This window comes from Physeter macrocephalus, chromosome 9 (genome assembly GCF_002837175.3).
Source record: "Physeter macrocephalus isolate SW-GA chromosome 9, ASM283717v5, whole genome shotgun sequence".
NCBI lineage: Eukaryota > Metazoa > Chordata > Mammalia > Artiodactyla > Physeteridae > Physeter > Physeter macrocephalus.
This window is the reverse complement of record NC_041222.1, coordinates 27,188,942-27,203,617: the sequence shown is the minus strand read 5'-3', so window position 1 is coordinate 27,203,617 and position 14,676 is coordinate 27,188,942. Positions and strand designations below refer to the sequence as shown.

The 14,676-nt window shown below is 49.3% G+C and overlaps 1 protein-coding gene across 1 annotated transcript in view; it reads left to right on the top strand.

Moving 5' to 3' along the window:
* Positions 1-11,689, top strand: part of FRMPD1 (FERM and PDZ domain containing 1) — a 46,347-nt gene extending 34,658 nt beyond the window's left edge. The window contains exons 12-15 of the mRNA XM_007107107.4: positions 1,653-1,835; positions 2,667-2,814; positions 5,529-6,335; positions 9,083-11,689. Coding sequence (XP_007107169.2) covers positions 1,653-1,835; positions 2,667-2,814; positions 5,529-6,335; positions 9,083-11,463 — 3,519 coding nt within the window. The 3' untranslated portion in view covers positions 11,464-11,689. The remainder of the gene's footprint in view (positions 1-1,652; positions 1,836-2,666; positions 2,815-5,528; positions 6,336-9,082) is intronic.
* The last annotated feature ends 2,987 nt before the right edge of the window (positions 11,690-14,676 follow it).

The window sequence follows — 14,676 nt, the reverse complement described above, 5'->3', positions numbered from 1 at the left end:
GGAAACTAAATATTATGCCATTGGGGAGTGTCTATCAAGCCATTGCTTAGAGCCAGCCCTCTGACAGATGCTGGGGGAGGCAGAGCTGAATGAGATGTGATTCCCACCCTAAAATGATAGAGCAAGGCACCCAACAAGACAGAGCAAAGCCACAAGAGGCACAGGACCATTGCTGTGGGGTTTGATGACACAGGCCACCCCTGCTAGCTTCAGGTTGAGTGGGGAAGAAGGGGTTAAGGAAAGGCAAGAAGGTTGGATTTGGCCAGATTTCAGTACAGAGGAAAGGCGTTCTGAGGGTAGGGTACTATAAGAAGTTTACCCTGGAGCTTTGGGTATATGAAGGTAAAGAGGAAAAAATGGAAATCACGAAGGAAAGATAAGAATGTTAGACTGACTGCCATGCTGGGGCCCCGATTGTTCAGAAGAAGAGAAGAAGTGAGGGGTGGAAGGGTGAGAAGGGAAAAGAGAAGCAAAAGAGCCCCCTGCTGTGTTATCCATTCCTCGCCTGGCCTGCTTTTTGGAGCCTAGGCCTAGAGCTATGTGCTTTGCTGCAGTCAGTGATGGGGGGGGGGTGTGTGGCCTAAGGGAACTCTCCCTCACCACTCAGTCAGCCCCAGAACTCTCCAGCACAAAGCCAGACAATTTACAGTTATATATATATATATATTTATAATAGCAAGACTCCTTTCAGTGGATTTGGTGTGCCTCTCAGTCATTTACCGCAGTGATGGGTCAATTTAATCAGACTGCTGACCTAACAATGTAAATGGAAAACGAGAAGCAGTGTTTTGAGAGAAAGGAAGAGCATCAGATAGTCAGAGGAATGGAAAAGTAGATTGAGTCTTTGTACAAGTAGAGGACTAAATGGTAGAAAAGAGACTAGATCACAGCAAGGAAACTTGAAAGTACAAGAAAAACTACCCACTTTTCCCAAGGGCTAAACCTGCCCTCTGCCAACTGTCTAGGTCCCGTCCCCAGCTCCTCTTTACCTTTCCTGTCTAAGGAAAGAGCTGGTAGTGGGAGAAGAAACCAACCACGCTGAACTGGCTTAGGGTGCTTGCTGGGCACTGCGGGTTACAAATGTAGATACATGCAGACTCTGTTGTCAGGGACCTTAGCATGGAATATGACTTAAATACAAAAAATTACAGTAAGAAGTCCTACCTCAGTGCTATCAGAGAAGTGCAGAGGATATGGTGTGAAAACAACACAGAGGAAAAGGACTGTTGTGGTTTGAGGAGCAGGTCAGGCCGATGTTTTCTGTAGGCAGTAGGTTTTGATGGAAGCTTTTAAAGAAGGGTCAGGATTTCAGTAGGTAGTGATGACAGGCAAGGGATTCCAAGAGGAGGGCACAGCATGAATATAGGTACATAGGTGTGAAAGTATATGGTTGTGTTTATGGAACAGGTCAAAGTCCTGTGGTTTGATTCTCTATTGTGAAGTGTATTATGGGAGATAAATTTATACTTAATTTTTCTGTAGATGGGGCCCAGGTGAGGCTATCACCTAACTTGGTAGTCTGGGGGAGTGGTGGTGAGGACCTGAAATAAGAATCAAGGGGTTTGCAGAGAGAGGTATCATGTCCTACATGTATAATGTATTTTTTCACTAGCTTGTGAATGGAAACTAATTCCCTTTCTCCCCTTCTGCAGTTACAGGATAGAGAATCCTACGTTGCCCTTCTAGTTGGAGCCAAGTATGGCATTAGCCACATTATCAACAGCAAACTCAACATCACGTCCACGTTGGCAGAGTTTGCAAACATCAGTCATGTAGAGCTGACAGAAGAGTCTGAGAAAGTGAGCATGGTCAAAGTGCATCTTCAGGACATCAAGGTAATACATGGGGAAGAGATTTTTGAGTCCAGCTTCTGGAATCTGGGGCTAACTATTCAAGGGTAGTTTATATGAGTTTGGATTTTAAGAAAGTCTAATGTCCAACATTTGCTTAAGAGGTGGCATTGTCCATCCTGTCCCATCAAAGGGAAAGTGATGAACAGGGTGCATTTTCCTGGACAGGTCCTAAAAGATTTTTTATATGAACTGAGCTGGACCATGTACTTTCCTGATGGGTTCAGAAACTTAGATGGGAGCACCAGAGGGTTTTATTACATGCATGGGACCAGAATGGCTGCCCAAGATTTTGGGTGGCAGCAGTTAAAATGGGTAAATGGTGTGGGGTACTTCCTGAGCCTCTCTGGATGGTCCTACAGTTATCCTGCCTTCCTTTGATTTAATCCCAACATGCTCAGGGATGGTGCTTCATTCTTCTTATCCCCCTCTCCTCCTTCTCTACTCGCTCCTGCTCCTTTTCCTTTTCTAGGTCAGGTCTTGAAGGGGCCCCATGGTATGAATGAACAGGGTAGGGTGGTTGGGATAGGGGGCTGTGGTTGGGATAGAGGGACAGGAGACATTGTGGAGATTGGATGGGAGGAACCCACTGTGCATGTGTCACTGTGTGTGCATGCATGTGTGGTTGTGGGTGTACACACGTGTGCACACTCATTTCAGGTCTTGTAGATGAGAAAATGGGACACCAGGGGGCCTGCCTGTGGACCATGGCTGGATTTAGTTGGAATCTCTCACTGGCACCACATGGCCTTGTTGCCAGTCTTCAGACCATCCCTTAGCCCTTTATAAGCATAAGAGCTCTCTTTACCTTCAAAGGTTCTGACTTTGCTGCTGGACTCCAACAGTGCAAAAGACCTAGCCTGCCTGATTGCTGGGTACTACAGGCTATATGTCGACCCAGTTACCTCCGTTTTCCTCTGGCCGGGAAACAAACAACAGGTGCACCGGGTATCCGCTGAAGAAGGTGAGGTGCTGAGGCTTGCCCTCGTAAGGACAGGCCCATTTCACTGCCTTGTAGGTCAGGGCAGCCTAAAAGGAGGTGGTGCATTGAAAGGAGCTGAGGCTCCCACTCAAGTGGAAGTAAGCAGTTGATCTTTCCAAAATCCTAAATAGAGAAGCTTTCTTTGTACCTGAGAGTCCCCTAAAGCCAAAGAAGGCTATGGAAGGTCTATGATTCCCTGTAGTATTTTCTAAAATCATCTCTAAGATCCACTGTATTTTATCTTTCTTTGCCAGTAAAACAAGATGTCACTTATTTGTTCAGAAAATACAGCTGACCTAGCTTCTCATCCCATTCCTGGGTACTCTTGCATTCTCTTGAATTATAATAAAAATTCTCAACCTCACATGTTTAGAGGAAGGGGGTACCTGGAGATAGAAGGGAAAATCATATGACGTAAGGAATGAAGTAGGGGAGGCCAGATGAGATGAACATTTTCCCAGGCCAACTCCCAGTTTCTACCAGGCTTTTGCTTCAGCGCTATTTTTTTTTTAATTGGGGTATAGCTGTTTTACAATGTTGTGTTAGTTTCTACCGTGCAGCGAAGTGGAGTTCCCTGTGCTATACAGCAGGTTCTTATTAGTTATCTATTTTATACATATTAGTTAGTGTATATATGTCAATCCCAATCTCCCAATTCATCTCACCCATCCTTTCCTCCCTTGGTGCTTCAGCACTATTGATGCAGCATTTTCCCAGTGGTTTGCTGATAAATGTTTAACGACTGTCTCTGCAGGGAAAAAACAAAACAAAACAGAATTCTAATTTGAAGCAATTGCCTATTTCCATGGCATAAACACTCCCACCATGACTAATTTCAAGCCCCCGATGTGCTGTCACTGAACGTGAAGGTGGGGAGGGGTGCTCAGTAGCGCACCGTTATATGGCATTTCCTCCATGTGGATAAAATAGGCATAAGTAATCATAGATATTGGATGAGACTAAAGTAAAATAATTAGGAAGTAAAGATTTTGTGTGCTTGTTACCTTTGTCTTTCACACAATTTATGAACAAGGGATGATACTTCTGAATATGGTCAGGGAGACAGCGCCCCATGGAGTGGTGCTGTTGTGGAGGCCTGCTGGGGGTGCAGGGCAGGCGGCAGTGGTCACTGGAGGCCTCCAGAGCAGGAGGTATTTGAAAGAGGTCATGAAGAACATGGTGGAGTTAACCAGGCAAAGAAGGGAGGAGAGATCCTTTGAAGCAGAGGGGACACAATGGAGGCATGACACGAAGGGTAAGGTCGTGATGTGTGAGAAGCTCCCTGTAGTGGCTGGAGCATGGGAAGGCTGCGGTGGGTGACCAGGCTGCTGAGAAGGGGTGGGGGCCGCACTGTGACAGGGTGACAAAGTTGCTGAGGAGGGGTATGGGCCATCCTGTTAGAGGGTGACCAGGCTGCTGAGGGGATCAGGGCCATCCTGTGAGAGGCCCCAACCTTAGCAGGAGAGCTTAGGTGCTTCCCTGTAGACAAGAGAAACCAAAAGAGGGTTTAAATAGAGTGTAATGTGATCAGAGAGAAGTTTAGAAGGATCACACCTGGAGGCTTATGGTGCATGAGAAATTGGAGACCTGGCTCAATGCCCCCCCAACACTCTCACCATAAATCCCTCCCAAGTACCAGCAGTGGATGACTTTTCACTTTCCTAAAAGCCCTGTGGCACCAGTAGGTCCCTAGGCCAGGCTTCAGAATGGTGCCAGCCTAGCAGCCTCAGAACCCTCCATAAAGTTGCTAAAATGCAGATTCTTGGGCCCCACTCCCTAGATATCAGACTCAGTTCATCAGGGCTAGGTCCAAGGATCTGTTCTGTTTTGATTTTTTTAATAGGATTCCCTATCTGATTTTGATGCCCAGTCAGGACAGAGCTGAGAGTTTTAGGAGGGGCTTAGGAAACCAACTAAATACCCAGATGTTTCCATGGACAGATAGATCTCCATGGAGATGGAGGTAACCCTGTCTCCTTTAGTGGTTGTTCAGATAGATGTGGGAAAGGAGACTTGACACTGTGGGGAGAACATGGAATTTGGAGTCCCATGGACCCTGTGTCAGTCAGTATAGCATGATCTGGGCCTGTCACCCTTCTGAACCTCAGTCCTCTCATCTGGAAACTGGGAGAGCAGGCAGAGAGGGGGCGGGAGGACACATAAGCATCTGCCTGTCCCCCAATGCTGTTTTTTGTTTTTTGTGGCCTCTCCCATTGCGGAGCACAGGCTCCGGACGCGCAGGCCCAGCGGCCATGGCGCACAGGCTTAGTTGCTCCGCAGCACGTGGGATCCTCCCGGACAGGGGCACAAACCCGCGTTCCCTGCATCGGCAGGTGGACTCCCAACCACTGCGCCACCAGGGAAGCCCCTGTTTTTTGTTTTTGTTTTTTTTAATTTTATTTATTTATTTATTTTTGGCTGTGTTGGGTCTTCGTTTCTGTGCGAGGGCTTTCTCTAGTTGCGGTGAGCGGGGGCCTCTCACTGTTGCGGCCTCTCTTGTTGCGGAGCACAGGCTCCAGACGCGCAGGCTCAGTAGTTGTGGCTCACGGGCCTAGTTGCTCCGCGGCATGTGGGATCTTCCCAGACCAGGGCTCGAACCGGTGTCCCCTGCATTGGCAGGCAGATTCTCAACCACTGTGCCACCAGGGAAGCCCCCAAATGCCGTTTTGTAACCCTTGGTGTCTCCTGTGTTGCAGGCTACGAATCCAGGGCATGCAGTGACTCCGAGGAGTCCTCTGAAGTGGACTGTGTGTTGGAGATCCTCTCTGACAGACACCTGCTGAAGCTGGGCCCCTGCAGACCACTTGTAGAAGAGGAGCAGCCTCCTGGGGACAGCTCCACGCCTGAGGTGGCCGGGAAAGGCCCAAGCACCTGCGGGGCCAGCAGCAAAACAGACAGTGCTGAGTCTGAGGCATCGGACTCGGCCAACACTGAGAGCCGAGGCTGCAGGACCAGTGGCTCAAGCGAGTCCATGGATGCCTTGGAAGAGGATGACCTGGACGCCTGCTCCTCCAGCAGGTCCGGCTTCTTCCACCTGGGCTCAGTAGGCTTCCCAGAGAATCTTGATTCTGACAGCCAAGAGGAGAGAAGCAGGATCGAAACCAGTGGCTTTCTCTGTCTCCTGGACCTGGCTCACAGAGCCAACCCTGAGTGCCAGAAGACAGAGTTTTCTGAGAGTCCCACTCCTGAGACCTTCAGCTGGGGACCAGAACTGAGTGCGGTCAGGCTGGACCCCAGGATGTACGAGGGCAGCCAGATTGACTACTACAACCTGTGCGCCAATGTCTCCCCCGCCAGCCACCTGAGCGACAGCTCGGACAGCACAGCTTCCCGGCAGGGTCGGGGCCTGGCAGCCTGGGCCCAGCAGGGCGGGCCTGAGGCCCAGCCCAGCTCCACGCTGCAAGTGCTGGCCCCATGCCTGCCGCTGGCCTTGGAGGATGGCAGTTCGGATGAGGAATACTATGATGCAGCTGACAAGCTCACACCCCCAGATGCCTTCTCAGGTGAGCCCTCCCTCACAGGTCTGTGGATTGTGCAGGCAGTTCCTCAGTACCCACGGGGGGCAGGGGCCAAGCTTGATGGGAAAACAGGTGGGTAAAGCACGGTCCTTGTTCTCTTTTGAGGTGGGCCAGCTGGGCTCAGTGGATCACATTATGGGCATCCCGACTTCAAGTAAGGGCTACAAGGGAAGTTCAGAGAACTGTGGGCAGGCAGAGATGGGTGGCATTAATTCAACAGTGGGAATCAGGGAAGGCTTCCCAGAAGAGGCAGCAAATGGGCCAGGCATTGTAAGATGGACAGAATTTTCACAGAAAGAAAAGGGTTTGACAGCCCAGCAGAGGGAAGCAGCTGTGCCATTGTTGACCTCAAAGCTTTAAATGAGGCCTTGAAACAAAAAGAACCTAACTGACAGGCTGTTGGTGGCCCTGAAGGGACCCAGACATAAGGCAGGGGGATCATGTTTCTTTCAGGATCCTCATCCCTTCCTCCACAAAGAGTGTGGAGTGACTTTCCACACAGAATGACTTCCTAAGCTGACCTGAGATCCTTGCGGGACATTTACACACATACACGCGCGCGCGCGCGCACACACACACACACACACACACAAACACTCTCTCACTCTGCACTCTGAAGAAAAAAATTGGAAAATAGCACACAGACATTACGGGTGACCTACTAAGAGCTGGGGAAGCTGCAGCCCTTTTCTTTGTTCCAGCCCTTTCCTGTTGCTCCCTGCCCTCTAGTGGTTTCCCGTTGCTCGTGGGAGAAAGGCCAGCTTCTTAGCAGCCCCTGCAAAGCTTCTTGAGGCCCTCTGTGACATGGCCTCTGCCTGTTTCTCTCCTTTCCCCTGAGCCCTCTCCATGCATTCCTGTCACACAGACCTCCTTGCCATTCTTTAAAAGTGCTCAGCTCTTTTCTACTTCCAGCCTTTGCACATGCTGCTCTTTCCACCTGAAACATTCCTCACCCTGATCTTTGGTTGCTGATGCCCATCCATCTATCAGGCCCCAACTGGAAATTCACTTCCTCTGGGAATATTAACCAGACTGCCAGGACTAGGGCAGGTCTCCCCATCCCTGTCACGCACCCTGGGTGCTTCTTGCCTGGCACTTAGCACTGCCTGTAGTTGCTTATTTATTTGTGTGATTTTTGTATTGATGTTTCTCTCCTTCACTAAACCAAAAACTCCTTTGAGTGTGGGAACTGTGCATTTCACACTCATCTCTGTGTCCTGGCACATAGTACCTGGCAGTTGCTGCTAAATGGATAAATGAATGCACTCTCCACCATCTACCCTGACTTCATTAACTGACCTAGAAACCTATGGCCAGATTGTGCCCTGCTTCCCACAGAACCCAGCCAACTGCCATCCATGCCCCCAGCCTTGCCCTTCTGGGTCAGCCATTATGCTAGAGGCAAGATGGGCGTGAGACAGACCATCAGTCAAGGCCTTCCTTTATGGGAGTCCAGTCAGAGATATAAGGTCCACACTGGACACTCCCTCTTTTACAGAGAGCCAGTGAGGTGCTGGGGAGACAGCCCAGACCTGGGACTCCTGAGCCTGGGGTCTGGTCTGGCCCCTGACTCAGTGTGGGAGCCTCTCCCTTTTTAGGCTTCAGAAACACCCTTGGTCGGTGGCTGTAGGTGGCCTAGAGCGGCAATTCCAAAACATGGCTGGAATTCCAAAACATCTAAATCACCCAAGGGACCTGGTTAAAATACTGTAAATTCCTAGATCCCAGCCTCAGAGATTCTGATTTAGGATGTCTGAGGAACAGCCTAGGATTTGATGAAGTTTTTAATAAAGTTCAGCCAGGGTGCAAAAAACTGGTCTAAGAGCCCTCTGATTCTCAGGTGCTAGCCTGTGATCTTAATTCCTTCTGGCTGATTCCCAGGACTTCTTCACAAAAGTGCGTCTCCATGCAGAAAGATCCATCCTGGTAGGTGCAAGACCCCTCATGCCCATGACTGAGAGTCACAGCCACTTTTTGTCAAAAGAAAGCTCGCTCGGAACCCTCACCCATGTAGTGACAATCATAACGATGACAGCACTGGCTCCCTTTAGTAAACACCCATTAGGCACAGGCCTTGTGCTAGGAGCTTGATACGTACTAAGTCATCTAACCAGCATGGCAGTGCTGATCAACACCACTGGTACTGATTGACTTGGGTTAATGTAAGCACAGAGAGAAAGCGTTGAAAGTATGTAAGATAGCTTAGAGAATTGCCAGCAGAGGTGAAGACACAGGCAGCAACCATATCAGGGGGTGAGGTAGCAGGATTCTTCATTGTACTGTCAGGATACTGTGGCTGCAAAGAATGGGCTCTACTGTTTTTTGTGGTTTTTTTTTAAGTCAATGTGTTTGAGTTTGAAATTTTAGGAAATTTTGTGACTGACTTTCTAGGTCATAAATCTGACCACTTGGCTGATGTGGATAGGGCCCCTTCATTAATAGTTCCAGCAGACTAACCATTGGGGAGATGTCATTCCCCAAAAGGAAGTTGGGGTACTGTGACCAAAAGATAAGGCAGTGGATCTTGGGCAACCAAGAACCAAAAAAGGTCTGCCACGATGATCATCCCCATCTTTCAGAAGAGGAAATTGAGGAGCTCAACATTTAACATGCCCACGGTTACACAGCCCAGCCAGGATTTGAACCCAGGCAATCCTGAGTCCTGAGCCCAAGATCTACAAGTCTTTTTCTTTTTCTGCTTTTCATGTTCTTTTTCCTTTCTTGATTCTCAGGGCTCAGAGCTGCTTCTGCTGCAGAAACCAGTGCCACAAGCTCACAGAATAAGGCCAGCACTTGCAGCCCTGAGGACAGCCTGAATCCTGGGCCAGGTGGAAGAGAGCCACACAGAAGGGGAGGGGTGAAGAAGTATGCCAAGACCCTGAGGAAAAGAAGGTCTTTCCTACAGACCGACTACACCTGTCAGGTCTCATTTCCCCTGATGCCATCAGCCTCCCTGGAGAGCGTGGACGACGTGTGCTACTATGACCGGGAGCCTTACCTGGCCCTCAGTGCACCCTCCCCAACTGTGTCCTGTCTGCAAGACGTGCAGGGTGAGCCTGGCCTCCTGGAGACCAAGGCCCTGGGGCTGCTGGCTCCCCTGAGGGAGACCAAGAGCAAAAACCCAGCCTCCCGGGCCATGGAGATGGAGCCTGAGACCATGGAAACCAAGTCGGTCATCGACTCTCGAGTGTTTTCAATTTCTGCCATTCGCCTCCGGATTGACCCCAGCCATAAAGAGAATTCTGGAATTGCCCCTCTGACTGCCAGTGTTGCCAATTCCCCAGCAAACACTCCTCACAGTCCCAACCCAGGCTCATCTGGCTCAGATACGGCTCAGGTAGGGCTTCCCCAGACCTTATCTCCATTTCAAGACTCAGATGGCAGTGCCCCCCGAGAACTTGCCATGGAGCTTGGGGACAGCACCTCCTCCCTCTCCAGTGCTGACTTGAACCCAGACAGAATCTGCCTGACCATCAGCCCAGGGCCACATAATATCTCTCAAGGAGACACACTAGAGCTGGGAGGAGTCCAGATAGAAAGAGGACTGGGATCTCTGTTTACAAATCATATGCAAGAAACTGCCCCCCAGGACACAGGGTCTCTGTTGTCTCCTCGAGACAGGCCTAGAAGTGGTGAATGTGGAATAAATTCAGAAGAGAAGATGGCTTCTTTCCCTATGAAGGAGGAGCAGCAAGGACAACTATCTTTGGAACATGATAGAGAAGTTACGAACAAAAATGGCACCAACTTATTTTGTGATGAACCTGAGAAGGATCCAGGTGACCCCAAGGGTGACGTGTTGAATGCTGTTCCACAGACTATTGGTGTCAGTGCTCCAGCTGGTGGCATGGTAGCCTCCCTCTCCTTGGAGACTCCTGTAACAAGGACTGAACAGACCCCACCACATTCCCCCAGAGACCCCCAAGGACAAAGCAGAGAAACCCCAGGCCAAGCCTGCCAGGCCCAAGAACAAAAACTATTGGCAGAGCTGGATTTAGACCTGGATTTCTTGCTTAGGGACCAGACCATTTCATCAGCTTTCCCTCTGGAGGAGGTCAAGGCAGAGCCACCTAACCATGTGATAGGGGAAGATACCACCCCTAGGGACACTCCTCAGCAGGTCTGTTTGAATCCAGGGCCTTCTCTGCCAGAGCCACTACCGTGTTCCCAAGAGGAGCCCCACTTAGAAGGTTCAAATCATTGTTCACTGCCAGAAGGCAAAGACAAAAGCCCTAGAATGTGCCTTCCTAATGAGAAGTCTTTCCTGTGCTTTGACCCAGAAAGCTATCCTAAAGTTTCTGCCAGTCTCAGGACGGCCACGTCTTCGGGGTTTGCAGGTGTGAATGAGACTGTGGCCCCTAGGACTGGGATGGAGCAGTGCAGCTGTCAGTTCTCCTATGCCATGTGCTTCCGTGGCCTGCAGCCAGAGATGGAGGAGGAAGACAGGGGCCTGGAAGCACACCCCACAGCCCCCCTCACCTCACCACCCTCTGCAGGCCAGCTGGCCCTGCCCTGGAGACCTGCCTGGGCCCACAGCTGCAGCACTGAGCCCCTGTCGAGGAACAGCCACATCTGGCCAGAGTACTGCACCAGGGCTCTGAGACAGCTGAAAGCTGCCCCTGCCAGCACCCCCGAGGGCTTCATCCAGCTCACGGAGAGCTTGCTGGAATTACAGGACATTTTAGAAGCTTCCTGGGGAAATGGGAACACGCACCCTCCCGAGAAGTGCACCTGGCACTTTTCTGAAAGCCGGAGCCACCTCTGCATGGGCTCCCAAAAGCTCCTGTTGAGCTGTCAGCACGTGATCAGAATGGACCAGTCCCCCGAGGAGATGCAGGGTGCTGTGCGCGACACCTTCCAGCACCTGGTCCAGCTGGCCGGCCTGTGCTTCCAGTTCACAGCCTGCAGCCGCTGCTCCACCCGACACAGAGAGGCAGCGGGGAACCTGAGGGATGTGGTGTACACCTACCACCAGTTTGTGGAGGCCGCTAAGCTGACCTGCGAGAGAGGCTACCATGACCTGAGTGTGAAACTCTTGGCCCGTCAGTGTACAGCCCTCACAGCCGCTGTATTCTGTTTGACCCAGAAGTTCTGGTTCTCCACTGCCCTGTGAGCAGGCCAGTTGCCCAGACCCCCTGCCCTGCCTTGGACACTTCCCTGAGCAGCTCCTACCATTCCGCTGCCCACCCCTCTCAAATGTTTATTATTTAGAGTGTTCAAATAAACTGCTGCTTAATCTTTGCCTGAATCATACAGAGTGATGACAAGTTTGGGTCAAAAGCATCTGCTCATATTTGTTCAACAAACATTCACTGGCTTATTCATAAAGATGAGTAAGACAAGCCCCTGCCCCTGGCCAGGATGCTCACAGCCCCTCTGGGTGGGTACAGATAAGCAGATTGCCATCAGTAATGTGTGTACCCTAGGAGGAGCATACCCTGCAAGTGTGGAAGCAAGAAGTCACAAACTGTCCCAAGAAGGCAGGGATGAGGGAGGAAGGTGGAGTCACTGAAAAATTGTCTTGACTTCTCATATCACACTGATTTGGCAATAACCTCTGCAAATAGGAGTGAACACTTGGGATATTTGATAGATTCCACCTTCACAAGTTTTGGTTTGCAGCACCTGCGCCTGGAGGCCTGGTATTCTTGGCGGCCTCGCTCCGATAAGCATAGGTTGCCACTAGGTGGCAGTAAGCACCTTAGTTGCATGGCCCCCATATCCAGGTGTGTGCTCTGTGCTTTACCTGAAATTGACTCCACCCTCTATCCGTTTTAAATATCTAAAAAGGCAAACATTAAAACCCTGAACTAGATTTGCCTTTTTAAGAATAATATTAGAGCAAAAGAAATATATTCAGTACCTTTCTCACTAATTCCAGTAGAGCCACTTAATCCCTGTTAATCTTGGTGGGACCTTGGTCGGACATGCTACTTAACCTCTCAGTGCTTTGGTTTTTTCTTCTGAATATTGGGGATACTAGTGCCTGCTTTGTAGGGTAGAAATCTAGTAAATACTCAATAAAAGTTAGTAATAATCCCCAAAGTTTATGGATTCTTCTCCTAGTCTGAAACCCTTCCTTGCATTTTGTTTTCAGACTCCAGGAAAACTGACCTGAAGACAGCCTTGGGAGGCTTTTTTCCCCTGGCTTTTCTGTCCAGGCAAAAGGTGGTTTAGACACTCACTTTGGGCTATCAGAGTTTACTCAAGGGGTCCTTCTGGGGCTCCTGATCAGTTGTGGGCTCAGTGCTTCCTCTGCAATTTGTCTCCTCTAGAGCTCTCTAATTTCTCTCCTTCACCCAGCAAAAGCGGGACAAAGGTGAGGGTGTTAAGTGACATACCCAAGCTCTTGCCAATCAGAAGGAAAGCAATATTTGGGGAGAAGAGAAGAGCATCTACCCATCCCTTGTTACCAGTTACTTGTTAACTAGTAGCCAGTTAACCAGTACTAGTGCCAGGAAAAGATTTATTTTCTTAAAGGCCTGTTTCTTTTCACAGAATACTTTGAATAAAATTTAAATAAGGCTCTTGAAAACAGATTTAAAGTGATTTCATGACAATGGAAAATAGGAACAATAGGACACCCAAATACTAAAAATTGTATGATGCTAAACAGGACTTGAATACTTTTACTGTGTTCACAAGCTTAGGGAAGGAGCTCAGGACTTCAACTCAATCAGAGCTTGAATCCTGGCAGTGTTGTTATAAGTGCTTCTCTGGGCCTCATTTTCCCCAAATGACAAAAGGAAATAACACTAGTCTCATTTAGTGACGGCCTACAATGTGCCAGATGCCTTATTTAGATAACTTGAATACATTCTCTTATCAACACAACACCCCAAACTAGAGATTGTTATATAATACACATTCAGCATTATTGTGAGAAATAAATTCTCATGGAAGGCAGGATGGAGACTGTGAAGCCTCAGGCACAGGCACTCAGATGTTTGTTTCCTTCTTCCTTTGCTTCCTCTCCCCTCAAATCCGTTAGCTTCCTTGGGTTGCTACTGTATAGAGCTGGCATTTTTGGGGGGAGTGGTGATCAGGGAAGGCTTCCTGTAGGAGGCAGCATTAATTAGAACTAGTATGTCAAGAAGTGTTGATTGGGGACTTCCCTGGTGGCGCAGTGGTTAAGAATCCACCTGCCAATGCAGGGAACACAGGTTTGAGCCCTGATCTGGGAAGATTCCTACATGCCATGGAGCAACTAAGCCCGTGCACCACAACTACTGAGCCTGTGCTCTAGAGCCTGCGAGCCACAACTACTGAGCCTGTGTGCCACAACTACTGAAGCCCACGCACCTAGAGCCCGCGCTCCACAACAAGAGAAGCCACCACAATGAGAAGCCTGCGCACCGCAAGGAAGAGTAGCCCTTGCTCACTGTAACTAGAGAAAGCCCACACGCAGCAAGGAAGACCCAACGCAGCCAAAAATAAATAAATAAATAAATTTATAAAAATAAAGTAGTGGTTCTTTTTTTTAAAGAGAAGTATTGATTGAGAAGCTATTGTGTGTCAGGTCCTGATTTTGGTAGATAGGAAGGTAAATTTTTCTCAAGAAGGGAGAAAAATCACTTGTTTGTTTATCCTGTTGACAAATATTTACTGTGCATTGGCACCGGGAATACAATCACTAACATGATAGATGTAAGTTCCCTCAAGGAACTTATAATCAGTAGGGAAGACATAGGAAAAAAAAAAGATTACTGATAGGTGAAGAATGAAATAAAGAAAACGAAGCGTGCCAAGATGGGGCTGGGATGAGCCAATCTTCCCTGGGGGGGGGGCAGGGGGGAGGGGTGGTCAGTAAAGGCCTCTCTGAAGAGGGAAGGTTTAAGCAGAAGCTTAAAGGGTAAGAAGGAGCCTGCCATGTAAAAAGTGAGAGAAAAGGGAACAGTAACTGCAAAGGCTTTTGTTGTGTTTAAAGCATTTCAAGAAGACGGGTGCGACTGGAACACAGCAAGCTGGAGGAAGAGTGATACATGAGGTCAGAGGGTCAGCCAGGAACCAGGCCATGCAAGGCCTTGGGGAGGTTAGATTTTACATCCAATTACAATGGGAAACCACTGAGGGGTTTGGAGTAAGGGAGACACATAATCATTCGGTAAATGGATGGAGGCCAGAGGGGGCTGGGCAGTGATACCAGCTAGATGGCCTTTTCTGTGGGGAAAAGCCCCACTTTTGAATGAGCTTCATGAGCTCATTGAAAAGTGAAGAGACACCAGAGCAGTGGCAGGGAGGGAGGAAAGGTATTCGGTACAGCTGAGTGCAAGGTGCAGGGACTGGCAGGTGTGGTGGGAGCAACTGAAGACCATCTGAGCCACTT